Source organism: Nerophis lumbriciformis, linkage group LG02 (assembly GCF_033978685.3).
Source record: "Nerophis lumbriciformis linkage group LG02, RoL_Nlum_v2.1, whole genome shotgun sequence".
Taxonomy (NCBI): Eukaryota; Metazoa; Chordata; class Actinopteri; order Syngnathiformes; family Syngnathidae; genus Nerophis; species Nerophis lumbriciformis.
Window position 1 is genome coordinate 15,355,248 of NC_084549.2, and position 15,189 is coordinate 15,370,436.

Below are 15,189 nucleotides of genomic sequence, written 5' to 3' on the forward strand. Positions count from 1 at the left end.
TGTTACGTTAACATACCAGGCACGTTCTCAGTTGGTTATTTATGCGTCATATAACGTACACTTATTCAGCCTGTTGTTCACTATTCTTTATTTATTTTAAATTGCCTTTCAAATGTCTATTCTTGGTGTTGGGTTTTGTAAAAAAAATTCCCCAAAAAATGCGACTTATACTCCAGTGCGACTTATATGTTTTTTCCCTTCTTTGTTATGCATTTTCGGCCGGTGCGACTTATACTCCGGAGCGACTTATACTCCAAAAAATACGGTAGCTCCATCTTTTGACACTTCTTCCACTCCCGTCCTTGCACGCTACACCGCTACAACAAAGATGATGGTGAGAAGACGCTGTCGAAGGTGAACCACATAAATAAGACCGCCACAAAACAGCGCATCCTGAAGAGACGCTCAGAAAGCTAATTGAAAATGGTCTGTAAAACATAATCTATGCAACACTTTCACCAAAGAACCACCATTACGTGTTATGTAGACCACAAGGTAGTGTTTTAAATTGAGAAAAAAAATCATAATATGACCCCTTTAATGCGCCTTATAATCCGGTGCGCCTTTAGTATGAAAATAGACCTGAATAGACTCGCTCATCGGCAGTTAAAGTTAAAGTACCAATGATTGTCACACACACACTAGGTGTGGCGAAATGATTTTCTGCATTTGACCATCACTCTTGATCACCCCCTGGGTGCACCCTGTGGTTTGAAAAAAAGGGTATATTCTATCATAACAATTCTGAACATGACTGCAAATTGTTAGTTGCTTCTCTTGGACTGCTTTTGTTTGTGTGCACGGGCTCTCTCTGTGTTTACGTGTGGACGAGACGGCGGTGAGTCCAAACACCAGACAAATTCCTTGGGCCGACGCGTTTTTAAAAAAAATTCAATATACCGTATTTTCCGCACTATAAGGCACACCTAAAAACCTCCAATTTCCTCAAAAGCTAACAGTGCGCCTTATAATCCGGTGCGCCTTATATATGGACCAATATTGAGCCACAACAGGTCTCGCAACTACGGTAACTACGTTGACTTCATTTTCCCCCTTCTACGGCTGCTTACTGTAGAAGAAGAATCGCTTCTTCTTCTACGGGGGAAAATGAAGTCGGCGGCTGCTTACCAGAGAAGAAGAACTTCTTGTTCTACGTGGGAAAATGAAGTCGGCGGCTGCTTACCAAAGAAGAAGAACTTCTTCTTCTACAGGGGAAAATTAAGTCCGCAGCTACTTACCAGAGAAGAAGAACTTGTTCTTCTACGGGGGAAAATGAAGTCCCGTAGTTGTGAGACCTAAACTTTATGTAAAGACCCAAAATGGCTCCTATTAAGAGACACACTTACGACGCAGAGTTTAAACTCAAGGCGATCAGTCACGCAGTAGAACACGGGAATAGAGCAGCAGCGAGAGAATTTAACATTAACGAATCAATGGTGCGGAAGTGGAGGAAGCAACATCATGACCGGTGCGGTGCGCCTTATATATGGACCAATATTGAACCACAACAGGTCTTGCAACTACGGTAACTACGCCGACTTCATTTTCCCCCTTCTACGGCTGCTTACTGTAGAAGAAGAAGCGCTTCTTCTTCTACGGGGGAAAATTAAGTCCGCAGCTGCTTACCAGAGAAGAAGAACTTCTTGTTCTACGTGGGAAAATGAAGTCGGCGGCTGCTTACCAAAGAAGAACTTCTTCTTCTACACGGGAAAATTAAGTCCGCAGCTGCTTACCAGAGAAGAAGAACTTATTTTTCTACGGGGGAAAATGAAGTCCCGTTGTTGTGAGACCTAAACTTTATCACGCAGTCACGCAGTAGAACACGGGAATAGAGCAGCAGCGAAAGAATTTAACATTAACGAATCAATGGTGCGGAAGTGGAGGAAGCAACATCATGACCTGCGCCAAGTAAAGAAGACTAAACAGAGTTTCCGAGGGAACAAAGCGAGATGGCTACAGTTGGAGGACAAACTGGAACAGTGGGTTGTTGAACAGAGAGCAGCAAGTAGAAGTGTCGGTACAATCACTATTTGTTTTGTTGACATTCCCTTTAGCGCAGCTCCATCTAATGGATGCATAACGTAACCCCAGCCTCTACTGTAGCGTCTATTCTATGCGCCTTATAATGCGGTGTGCCTTATATATGAACAATGTTTTAACATAGGCCATTAATTGAAGGTGCGCCTTATAATCCGGTGCGCCTTATATATGAACAAAGTTTTAAAATAGGCCATTAATTGAAGGTGCGCCTTATAATCCGGTGCGCCTTATAGTGCGGAAAATACGGTAATTAGTAATTGTGAAAAATATTGACATTTAAAAATATACTGGTATAGGCTACAGCACCCTCGTGACCCCAAAAGGGACACGCAGTAAAAAATGGATGTTCTGTTAAACCACTAATGGTAACACAAGCGAGCCGATGGTGTGGTTATATTTTTGGGTTTTAAAAATATAATTGCAAACAACCTCTTTAAATGAATACTTATTTTGTACTGAATGAAATGAGATTGTGCAGGTTGTTACTCTCATGTTGAGTGCATATTGTCTATCACTTACTACTTCTCTAGTCTTGTTTGTCCAATTGCAATTTATTTCAAATAATGAAGCACATGGTGGAAAGCACTCGTCATCGCTAGGATGAGTTGCAGCGTTGTTCTAGTGGAGTCTAGTGGCCGGCCGCTTGTTGTAGGTAGCTGAAGAGGCCGGTTGCTGTGATACCGCAAAGTAGCTGTGCTGAAAACCGTTCGCTGGAGACCAAAGGAATGTCCTGGTTCTCATGTCATTTTTGCTCCCAACTTTCTCTCTCTCGATTACGGTTTACATGTCTCACTTTACTGTCATTCAGCACTATTCCACTCGGGCCCTGGGGGTCCGCACACAGACATGACAGTGGTTGCCGCTGCCGCAGAGGCTAACGCAAACAACAACGGTAGCGGGATGCATGTGGCGAGAGGAGAAAGCAGAGAGGGGCTAGTGAGAGTGTCTCCTCCCCCACATGCACATTAGATAATCCAGCAGGCTTTGTTGCCTTGAGCGCAGGCTTCCTCTTAGTTGGTGCACAAGTGGCTTTTCCATGCACAACCGAGCTCATTAAAGGACGCCCGTGCCCTCCAATGCTCTCTGTCATCAATCAGACTGAGACTGTACATTGATTTCCATCTGCAGCACTAAATGGTGAAGGATTCTATTTAGTTCTTGGACCCCCTGTGGGACTCTGTACTCCACACAGGAAGTGGGACGGCTCCCAACAGTGGACAGCTGGGGTCAGGTGGATTTGTGCAGTTGTCAGTGTTCTCACAGTGAATGTTTGCTGTTGTGCCTGCCAGCACTTGCTTCCTCCGTCCACTCTGGATTTTGGAGTAGGTTGCGATGTGACTCACAGGCTTACACCAAACAGCTTGTCGAGTTCACATCAGTTTGGTTTAGTGTTGTCCAGATACCAATATTTTGGTACCGGTACCAAAATGTATTTCGATACTTTTCGGTACTTTTCTGAATAAAGGGCACCACAAAAAATGGCATTATTGGCTTTATTTTAACAACAAATCTTAGAGTACATTAAACATATGTTTCTTATTGCAAGTTTGTCCTTAAATAAAGTACGGAACATACGAGAAAACTTGTCTTTTAGGAGTAAGTAAGCAAACAAAGGCTCTTAATTTAGTCTGCTGACATATGCAGTAACATAGTGTCTTTTTCCATTCTATTATTTTGTCAACATTATTAAGGACAAGTGGTAGAAAATGGATTATTAATCTACTTTTTCATTTACTGTTAATATCTGGTTATTTTCTATTTTAACATGTTCTATCTACACTCCTGTTAAAATGTAATAATCACTCATTCTTCTGTTGTTTGATACTTTACATTAGTTTTGGATGATACCACATATTTAGGTATCAATCCGATACCAAGTAGTAACAGGATCATACATTAATTTCCAGTTTCTCTTTTCAACATGTTTGAAAAGGAGTAGGAAGAAGCAGAGTTTATTTAATCCTACCCCTTTTCTTTTACATAACAGTTGCTAAAACTTTTGTTCACTTCCTGTTCTCAATTTATTCACAATATACTCCATAAGTAATCACAATAAAAATAAAGAAATAATAATTGGTGAAGTAAGTCATATTTCATATGATGAGATAAGTAAGATTAATTTGAGAATGAAAGAATAGATTAGATAGATTTCATATACATTGGTCATATTCAAAGTCCTCATGTGTCCAGGGACATATTTCCTGAGTTTATAAATATAATATTTAAAAAAAAAAAAGATTTTGTGATGCTAAAAAAATATCGTTGTAATCATAGTAGTATTGACTAGATACACTCCTGTACTTGGTATCATTACAGTGGATGTTAGGTGTAGATGCATCCATTGCGTTTGTTTACATTCAGGAACGGCGTCATTAGCGGTGACGCCGGTGATCGATGGTGTGTAGTGAAGCATGTTTAGCTATTCCTCGTCCTGCAGGGATGATACTTGTAAGAAACTTACTTTATTTGTCGCCATTGAGGCAAGGATTAGTGATTTAGAAGTAGCTAAAACACTGCAGACTGCAGATGGACTTTAGCTAGCTAGCCATGTCTTAAAGCACCTCTTCCTGAGGGTGTTTCAGTACTATAACTTCACCTTTATCTTTAGTTTTTAAGCCAAAATGTGTCCATTCTCCCTTTTATGTCTACACACTGTGTCTGCTTGTAAGTACTCCGTGATTGTGTGCTGCGAAACATGCTCGTAAAACCAACAAGGACACGACGTGACAACAAAGGGGGGGATACTTTTTAGAGGTGGTATAGTACCGAATATGATTCATTAGTATCGCGGTACTATACTAATACCGGTATACAGTACAACCCTAGTTTGGTTCCATTGGCAGAACTACAGTACCGCATTTTGGAACCTCAATCAAAGGGTCATCCGGCAGATGACTACATGTTGAAAAAAAACTTGCCCTAATTTTTCGTTAAAATAGATTTTAGATTTAATACAGAGTAGTGAAATTAATAAATATATGCAAACAGTAAATTCACTTTTTCATTTAGTCTTAGGGCTTTTTTTTAAGTTTGTCTGCTTGACACTACTGCTCAAGATGGACTTTCTCCTCTTAATATTTGCACTTTTTGTAGAGCGCTGTCTGCGGGTATATCCGGGATACATCAAAGTTATGTCCACATCGCAGACATGCTGACTACGCTCCAGACAATCGAATGCGTCCTTTTTTACTTGATCACAACATCCAGTTTCAGCAGCGCTGTTTTCTGTGAACAAAGTCTTTTTTCGGTGGCAACATTTTCCGTGCATCACGAGTCAATAATGCGCAAATAATATGCTCAACATATGCATTCATACTGTAACGACCTGCTGGTGGTAATGTTTTATCCTTGTGTGGTTTTGAGAATGAGGAAGTGTCGTTGTGTGTCGGGGAAAGCACAGAGACGAAAGTGTGTGCACGGGAGGTAAAACCTGTTGGAATCGGGCCAATTGTTATCATAAGATTGGCCAAAAGAGTTAAAAATAGCGTCAGACTTTGTGTGACATATAGTGTTTTATAGCCTACAGAATAAGTCACACAAAGTCTGACGCTATTTTTTACTTTTTTGGTTACTTTAATTTCTTTTCAAGTAAAAAACCCTCATTTTCAAGGTGTGGCGGCGATGATTTTGCTGTGGCGGAGCACCACGTTCATTTACATTAAGGGAAACCGTGCAGTAGCATGTAGCAAATATCTCCGACCAAGCAATTCTTCTATCTTTTTTACGTTGCAAGCATGATCCAACCGACCTGCAAAAGTATGCGTTGTTTGACCACTTAAGGAGGTAAACTATTGCTAGGGTGAGGAGATTTGATGAAAGCTGGAGAATCAAGATGTCTTGGTTGCTCGCAACCGACTCCAGATATCAGTCCTAGAAAATGTTTTAGAACCACACGGCCGTGGCCACTCTGACACTCAGAATGGACTGCATTTTTTCAAGACCTATATATACCATTTTTCCCATCTACACTATAGTGACGTCAATGGGATTGTGAAGGAAGTTATTCTGGTGTTGTGAGGTATTGTACTACTGCATCATTTTCACCAAGTAACCGTTTTGATGTGATTTGTTATTGATCTAACAACTTGTAGATTAGTTTATTTTAGAGATGTCCGATAATATCGGACTGCTGATATTATCGGCCAATAAATGCTTTAAAATGTAATATCGGAAATTATCGGTATCGGTTTCAAAATTATCGGTAAAATGTATGACTTTTTAAAACGCCGCTGTGTACACGGACATAGGGAGAAGTACAGAGCGCCAATAAACCTTAAAGGCACTGCCTTTGCGTGCCGGCCCAGTCACATATCTACGGCTTTTCACACACACAAGTGAATGCAAGTCATACTTGGTCAACAGCCATACAGGTCACACAGAGGGTGGCCGAATAAACAACTTTAACACTGTTAGAAATATGCGCCACACTGTGAACCCACACCAAATAAGAATGACAAACACATTTCGGGAGAACATCTGCACCGTAACACAACATAAACACAACAGAACAAATACCCAGAACCCCTTGCAGCACTAACTCTTCCGGGACGCTACAATATACACCCCCCGTGACCCCCTACCCCCAACCCCGCCCATCTCAATCTCCGCATGCTCTCTCAGGGAGAGCATGTCTCAAATTCCAAGCTGCTGTTTTGAGGCATGTTAAAAAAAAAAAAAAGCACTTTGTGACTTCAATAATAAATATGGCAGTGCCCTGTTGGCATTTTTTTAGGCATGTTAAAAAAAAAGGCACTTTGTGACTTCAATAATAAATATGGCAGTGCCATGTTGGCATTTGTTTCCCATAACTTGAGTTGATTTATTTTGGAAAACCTTGTTACATTGTTTAATGCATCCAGCGGGGCATCACAACAAAATTAGGCATAATAATGTGTTAATCCCATGACTGTATATATCGGTATTGGTTGATATCGGAATCGGTAGTTAAGAGTTGGACAATATCGGATATCGGCAAAAAAGCCATTATCGGACATCTCTAGTTTCTTCTTTCAACCAGCAAAAAAAAACAAAACACAAATATTCCTGTGTTGTCAGGGACTTAAATGGGTACGACAATCTTAATGTACTCAATAATACACAAAGGCACTTTAAAAGACCATAGTGAATCGTGAAGTGGCACGGTGTATTTATTAGTTTAAGAACGTTATTTTATTTTCAGCTTTGAAAGTGGAATTGGACGTAAAATAAGAGCATCAGAAATAAATAGTGTACTGTTGTTTTCCAGCTTTACAGATTGATCAAGAAAGAATCTAGAATTTAGTACAATAGCATTGGAGTAGGTAGTAAACGAAACATAGTGGATGAAATGACCTGTAGATCTCACAAAAACACAATATACCATTTGAGGGTTGATCGTTCTAAACCAGGAAATGATGAACAGAACAGAACTGTGGCACTTATGACTTTAGTTTGGACTTGTGTCCTGTTTGGTCTTTGTCCACCTCATTCATTTCCTGTCTGTCATCTCTCTACAGGCCGTGCTAATGAGGCAGCAAGACAGACTGGAGGGTCGTGTTCAGAACATCGATGAGCACATTACAAAGCTGGAATCTGACAAGACGCTGATGAAGGTACACTACATTGCATTCTGCGTAGGGTCCTCTGCAGGCACAATAGTCGACATCCTCAGAAAGGGACGTTGACAATACTGTGAGATTGTATTTGTCCTAATAGTAAGGCATTTGCTCATGTCACGTTGTCTCATAGGTTTTTGTCAAAGAGTCATTACCTTTTATAGTGTGGCGTTACCAACAATGATTCGTTGCCTCTAAAGTGATAACGATCAAATGTCAGACATTAAAAACAACGTGACAATGCTGTGTCCACTACTTACATTGTATTGCCATAATCAACCTCTCTACTTGCCACAGGATGCAGTGGTAGACCTAAAGGAGCGAGTCCGAGACCAGTACCAAAGGATGCACGCCTTGCTCGAAGCCAAACAGTGTGAAACTATGCAGATGCTGGAGAGAGCCTGCAGCTCCTACGCAAGGAAACACTCCCAGCAAGTTTTGCAGCTCAACGAGAGGCGGCAACAAGCAGAAAAACTCCTGAGCTCGGTGCAAGCCTTTTTTCAAAGAGCAGACAACATCAACTTCATGAAGGTGCTCCACCTCTTTCACCCTAATTGTCACCGGGTATTGCATAAGTGAGAAACTATTAACGGATAACCTTATTTAATTGTATTCAAGTCGAGGCCAAGAATGAGCATGTTGGTGTGCTTTTTGTCAAGAAGAAAGAGGTCTGAAAAAAGACCTAAGGAATGTTGTTTTGGCTCTGACTGTCCTATTTGATGTTACTCATTGAAACAGCGCATTCAGACATGATCTCATTTACATATTTACTTCAAACGCTAACATGATTCAACAAATGATGGTGTCAGGTGATAGCAGCAATACATTCCACTCAGGCTAGAATGAACCTGACGTCTTATACAATTATTTGTAAATTAATTAACTCAATCCCGTTTCTGCTGCATTGTATTCATTCTAATTCTATTTGTGTACAGCTCTGGTAATGGGTACATTCGCACCCACCTGCACAAATGTACTTCAAAATGTAACAATCAAAATAAATATGACTTTTTTTTTGTTTCCTAGGGCATGCATATTTAATATGCATTAGTTTGACCATTTAAAATCAATGATAATAAAAAGGAGATGCTTGGAAATAGCATAAAAATGCCCCAAAAACTTGGAAAAACGCGATTCATAGCGTTACTTTTTGGTGTAACCATCATGAGCGTTCTGTTCAGGTATATTTCTTTTATATTTTGATAAATCATCATATTTATGTATTACTACATTTAAATAGGTATTGATCAATCTTTAAGCTGTGTGTATTTGATTTCAGTTTGCTTTTGACATCTTATTTAGAATTGTAGTTGAAACTTTTACAACCTTGTGTTGCGCTCATGATGGCGTAACCAAACTAGATTTCATTTAATGATCTTATTTTGAATATTTATTCCCTTTTTTTACATTTAGCATATTTAAATATTCATTTATAAACATTGAATACATTTCAAATATCAATAAAATGCAATTGCCTTCATCTTATAGGGTAATGTTTAGTTACACCAAGGCATGAGCGTAACACTAAGCTTCATCACTTTGACTTGTAATATCTCTAATTCTGGTGGTGTTTTATGCTTTTTTCTTTTTGGAACATGTACTATACATATAATACAATAAAGTCCCATATACAATTATGTTTCTAGCAGCAATACTTTAATTTTGCCTTTGAAAGTAACACTCCAATGTCCATTAGTGGAGCTGTACACACTTGCAAGACGCAATGCCATCTTGCAGTATTCTGTGTCTTATCACCTATCTGAAATTATAGTAGGGTTGTCAAACATATCGGTATTAGTATAGTACCGCGATACTAATAAATCATATTTGGTAGTATACCACCTCTAAAAAAATTACCGGTCCACCACCCCCCCGTCGTCGTCTTGTCGTGTCATTGCTGGTTTGCGAGCACAGGAGCATGTTCGGCAGCGCACAATCACGGAGTACTTATAAACAGACAATGTGTGTAGAAAGAAAAGGGAGAACGGACGCATTTTGGCTTAAAAACTAACTATAAAGGTGAAGTTATAACACTGAAACGCCCTCAGGAAGAGGTGCTTTAAGACATGGCTAGCTAGCTAGCGGCTAAAGACCATCGGCAGTCTGCTTTGTTGTAGCTACTTCTAAATCACTAATCCTCATCTCCATGGCGACAAATAAAGTAAGTTTCTTACAAGTATCATCCCTGCAGGACAAGGAATAGCTAAACATGCTTCACTACACACCGTAGCTCACCGACATCACAATGTAAACAAACGGCATTGGTAGATCTACACCTAATATCCACTGTAAAGACACCACGTACAAGAGCGTATCTCGTCGATACTACTATGATTACGTCGATATTTTATGTCATCACAACATCTTCTTTAGTTTTTTATTTCTTTATATTATGTTTATAAACTCAGGAAATATGTCCCTGGACACATGAGGACTTTGAATATGACCAATGTATGATCCTGTATGGACTTGGTATCCGATTGATACCCAAATTTGTGGTATCATCCAAAACTAATGTAAAGTATCAAACAAGAAAAGAATAAATTATTATTACATTTTAACAGCAGTGTAGATAGAACATGTTAAAAGAGAAAGTAAGCAGATATTAACAGTAAATGAACAAGTAGATTAATAATTCATTTTCTACCACTTGTCCTTAATAATTTGGACAAAATAATAGAATGGAAAATGACACAATTTGTTACTGCATATGTCAGCAGACTAATTAGGAGCCTTTGTTTGCTTACTACTAAAAGACAAGTTGTCTAGTACAGTGGTTCTCAAATGGGGGTACGCGTACCCCTGGGGGTACTTGAAGGTATGCCAAGGGGTACGTGAGATTTTTTTTAAATATTCTAAAAATAGCAACAATTCAAAAATCCTTTATAAATATATTTATTGAATAATACTTCAACAAAATATGAATGTAAGTTTATAAACTGAACATCAAATCAAGTAGGCTATTCCATTCATTACCATAAACCCAGAGTTTCCCCCATGCCATGATGGTTTGACCCTCACTAAAATGTCTGTCAAAAAGAACTGAAAAGAAATGCAACAATGCAATATTCAGTGTTGACAGCTAGATTTTTTGTGGACATGTTCCATAAATATTGATGTTAAAGATTTATTTTTTTGGGAAGAAATGTTTAGAATTAAGTTCATGAATCCAGATGGATCTCTATTACAATCCCCAAAGAGGGCACTTTAAGTTGATGATTACTTCTATGTGTAGAAATCTTTATTTATAATTGAATCACTTGTTTATTTTTCAACAAGTTTTTTTTTCCCCAAATAGTTCAAGAAAAAACACTACAAATGAGCAATATTTTGCACTTGTATACAATTTAATAAATCAGAAACTGATGACATACCATACCACCATTTTACTTCTTTATCTCTTTTTTTCAACCAAAAATGCTTTGCTGCGATTAGGGGGTACTTGAATTAAAAAAATGTTCACAGGGGGTACATCACTGAAAAAAGGTTGAGAACCACTGGTCTAGTATGTTCACTATTTTATTTAAGGACAAACTTGCAATAATAAACATGTTTATTGTACACTAAGATTTTTTGTTAAAATAAAGCCAATAATGCAATTTTTTGTGGTCCCCTTTATTTAGAAAAGTATCAAAGTATCGAAATAATTTTAGTACCGGTACCAAAATATTGGTATCGGGACAATACTAAATTATAGTAGCTATAATACTCTGCTACTGTTACTTTTTTGACTTGTTTTGCTTGGCAGGGATTAAGTTTGTCTCATTTGCATACACAGAACGACACATTATAATTATGGAAAACCTTCAAGAGCGAATTTAAAATGATTTTAAAATATTGACTGTTGCACAGTTTACAAAATGCCAAACTAGCCTTAAATTAACTTATGTTTCTTTTCTTTGCCAGAACACAAAGCCTTACCAACTACTAATGGACAGGTAAGTGTTTTCTGCATTTTTGCTTTCAACCACATTTTTTCGAGATAAAGATAATCTGGTGCATTTGTTTTAATTTATTTAAATGAAGTGTGAATTTGTGATTGTAGGTCCAATTCTCAGTTGAGCAGTGCCATGCCTCCACTCTCAGTGGGCCAAATCAACTCTCATCATTTATTCTCAGGCCTCTCAACACAGGAGAAGAATTTGCGCAAAATACTGGAAGGTAAGGCAGATTTGAGAGTTTGTAGGCATTCATGTCGAACTCAATCTGGCTTCTTTCATATTGTCAGATCCTGTCAATGAGGCATCCATCCTTGAGATAGTCCCCACGCACTTCAGCACTGTTGGCGCCCGATCAGGACTCAACAAGAGGAAATATGGCATGGCTTTCCTAGAGAACAGCACGGAAAACTCCACTTCCCAGCATCCACCGCCTCTGATCTACAGCAGCAAAAAGCCTCTTTTGGCTGACCACGGCCAGCATACCTCAAACATGTTCCCGTCTGAAGGCCAAGGCCACAGTCGCTTCCTGGACGCTTCGGCCCAACACTCGGGGAGCGTTTTCCCGCCACACCTCCGGGGCGGGGGCACGTCCCAACAGGCCGTGTATGAGGGGAGAAAAGTCCTGATGTGTACTCTGAACAACTGCTGCTGCTCCAGGCCTGCAGCTGCTCGAGCCCATTACCCAACACACGACTCCTTTGCCCCCATCGCCTCTCAGGAGTTTGGCACCCTCCCTGCCAGCCAGCCCCTGCAGCATTTACCCATGAGGCACCCTGACTATTATGGGCTGTATAGCCAGTCTTCAACCAAGCATTACGGGACCAAGTGACGACCTCACCGTCAACACCAGCTTTATTGACATTTCATCTTTTCTTCATTTTGGATTCCAAATACACCCAGTGCACTAGTTATTAAGAACAAGAGCTCTTATATAAAATCATGTATTGCAAAACTACTTAATGACGTCGCCTGCACATATATATGTCCTATTCCAACTTGCCTGGAAATAATCATGCAGATAATATACTGTAGTCTTAACTCAATGGAATCCATCCACTGTATGTTAAAGAAAATACATTGGAAAAAAAACAACACAAGGACTAAAGAGACATCAGTGCCTAAAAAGACTTGACGTTCTTATTTTGACTTATTTCCTGTTTGCTGCTGAAAGCATGCAAGGAAGCTCGTGTGCACTCCAAAGTCCACGTGGCTTGAAACAAACACTGGACCACACATGCTTGTCAATATTTTACTACATTTGTAAAGGTTTTAATAAACCACAAAAACAGTGGGAATATGAAATAAACTATTGATTTCATTCCATACAGTGTTTTCTAACATGAGTGAAAAGGATCCTATTATGCAAATCTAACTTTTCTTTGATTGATTGATTGATTGAGACTTTTATTAGTCGATTGCACAGTACAGTACATATTCCGTACAATTGCCCACTAAATGGTAACACCCGAATAAGTTTTTCAACTTGTTTAAGTCGGGGTCCACGTTAATCAATTCATGGTATAAATATATACTATCAGCATAATACAGTCATCACACAAGTTAATCATCAGAGTACATACATTGAATTATTTACATTATTTACAATCCGGGGTGTGGGATGTGGAGGGGTTAGGTTTGGTTGATATCAGCACTTCAGTTATCAACAATTGCATCATCAGAGAAATGGACATTGAAACAGTGTAGGTCTGACTTGGTAGGATATGTACAGCTAGCAGTGAACATAGTGAGCTCAGAAAGCACAAGAACAAGTATATACATTTTGATTATTTACATTTGATTAATTACAATCTGGGGAGGTGGGATGTGGTGGGGGGAGGGTGTTAGTCTAGGGTTGTAGTTGACTGGAGGTGTTCTTTAAGTGCGGTTTTGAAGGAGGATAGAGATGCACTTTCTTTTACACCTGTTGGGAGCGCATTCCATATTGATGTGGCATAGAAGGAGAATGAGTTATGACCTTTGTTAGAACTTTGTTACCATCCTAGCTGATGGTACCTGGTTTTCTCGAAAATTTTAAATCAAACCATGGAGGCATGGCAAATATATCTATAAAACTATCTCGCCTTCTTATAAACTTGATCCAAATGAGCCGTTTGGAATTTGAGATTTTAGTGACTATTTTTTTTGCCAAATATCTCCGTATATGGTAGAGTTTTACCTGTAGAGCAGGGGTGTCAAACGTACGGCCTGAAGAGGTTTTATCCGGCCCGCGGGATGAGTTTGCTAAGTATAAAAATGAGCTGAAATTTTTTAATGGAAGAAACTGTTGTTCTAAATGTGTCCGCTAGATGTCGCAATAGCAATTATTTGTATCTTTGTAGATTATGCTACATATGTAAAAAAAAACAAGTTAGTGCACCAGTCGAGGAAAATGAGCTAACTACATAAATAACATCCTGTAATTTGATTTTGATATTATTTTTTTATCTTGATAGATTGAAAATTAACACCAATGAGTTGACTGATAAACATCGTCGCATAATTTATTCAGAAAGTATAGATAACGACAAATAAAGATAGAATACTATTAACTGCAACATGTAAGTGTAAAAAACAACAACAACATTATGATTTGTACATTTTCAGAATGTGCTTGTTCTATTTTTTAAACAAATAAAACAATCTGAAGTTGTCTTTATTTTTAAGTTATCGTGCCGTGATTTTACCTGTCCGGCCCACTTGGGAGTAGATTTTTCTCCATGTGGCCCCCCCATCTAAAATGAGTTTGACACCTCTGCTGTAGAGCAAGCCCGCCTTTTTTATCAGTTGTTGTCTAAAGTTGTAGTTAATACATTGAATATGAATATGGAAGCGCTAAAAACTACAACATGGAGGAAGAGGAGAAGCAGTCAAGAGAGGCTTGGTCTGGAGGAGGGTTTCGGCACGTAAATAATCACATTCTGAAGAGATGGTCAGAAAGCAGCTTGAAGATAGTCTGTAAAACTAAATCTATGCAACATTTTGACCAAAGCACCACTATTACATGTTATGTAGACCACAAGGAAGTGTATTAAATGTACCAAAAAAAAAAAAAAAAAAGACCTTTTTAAGTATCCCACAGGAGGGAAAACAACCTTTACATTTCAGTTAGCACTCTTTTTACAGTACATATTCTGGAGGGACAAAACGAAATATGGAAATGAAACTTTGATACACTTAAAGGGGAACTTCACTCTTTTTTTTGGAATTTTGCGGATCTTTCACAATCCTTATGAGAGACAAGAACACATGTCTTTTTTTAGGAAGCTAAAATAAAAACAAACGCTTGCAAGATGCTATATTTACAGCTAATGGGAATCACCTAAGTTGCTTCAAAAGCCCTCTAAAACCTCCCATCAACGTTTTATAAACATGCTTTAAGAATGAATATGATGTAGTAACAGACACGTTCATAACAATATGGACAATATTTACCGTATTTTGGTCATTTTAAGCAATACCGGAACTTCTTTTTTACGGGATAGTAAATACTATAATATTTCATGCAGGTTATGGAATAAATAAATAAATAAATGATAAATGGGTTATACTTGTATAGCGCTTTTCTACCTTCAAGGTACTCAAAGCGCTTTGACACTATTTCCACATTCACCCAT

At 38.7% G+C, this 15,189-nt stretch overlaps 1 protein-coding gene across 4 annotated transcripts in view; it reads left to right on the forward strand.

Annotated features, from left to right (window-relative positions):
• Positions 1-12,863, forward strand: part of trim8a (tripartite motif containing 8a) — a 33,382-nt gene extending 20,519 nt beyond the window's left edge. For all 4 annotated transcript variants that reach the window (XM_061945272.1, XM_061945129.1, XM_061945201.1 and 1 more), the window contains 5 exons: positions 7,536-7,631; positions 7,932-8,165; positions 11,541-11,572; positions 11,680-11,795; positions 11,863-12,863. In XM_061945272.1, the coding sequence (XP_061801256.1) occupies positions 7,536-7,631; positions 7,932-8,165; positions 11,541-11,572; positions 11,680-11,795; positions 11,863-12,404 (1,020 nt within the window). In that variant the 3' untranslated portion in view covers positions 12,405-12,863. The remainder of the gene's footprint in view (positions 1-7,535; positions 7,632-7,931; positions 8,166-11,540; positions 11,573-11,679; positions 11,796-11,862) is intronic.
• The last annotated feature ends 2,326 nt before the right edge of the window (positions 12,864-15,189 follow it).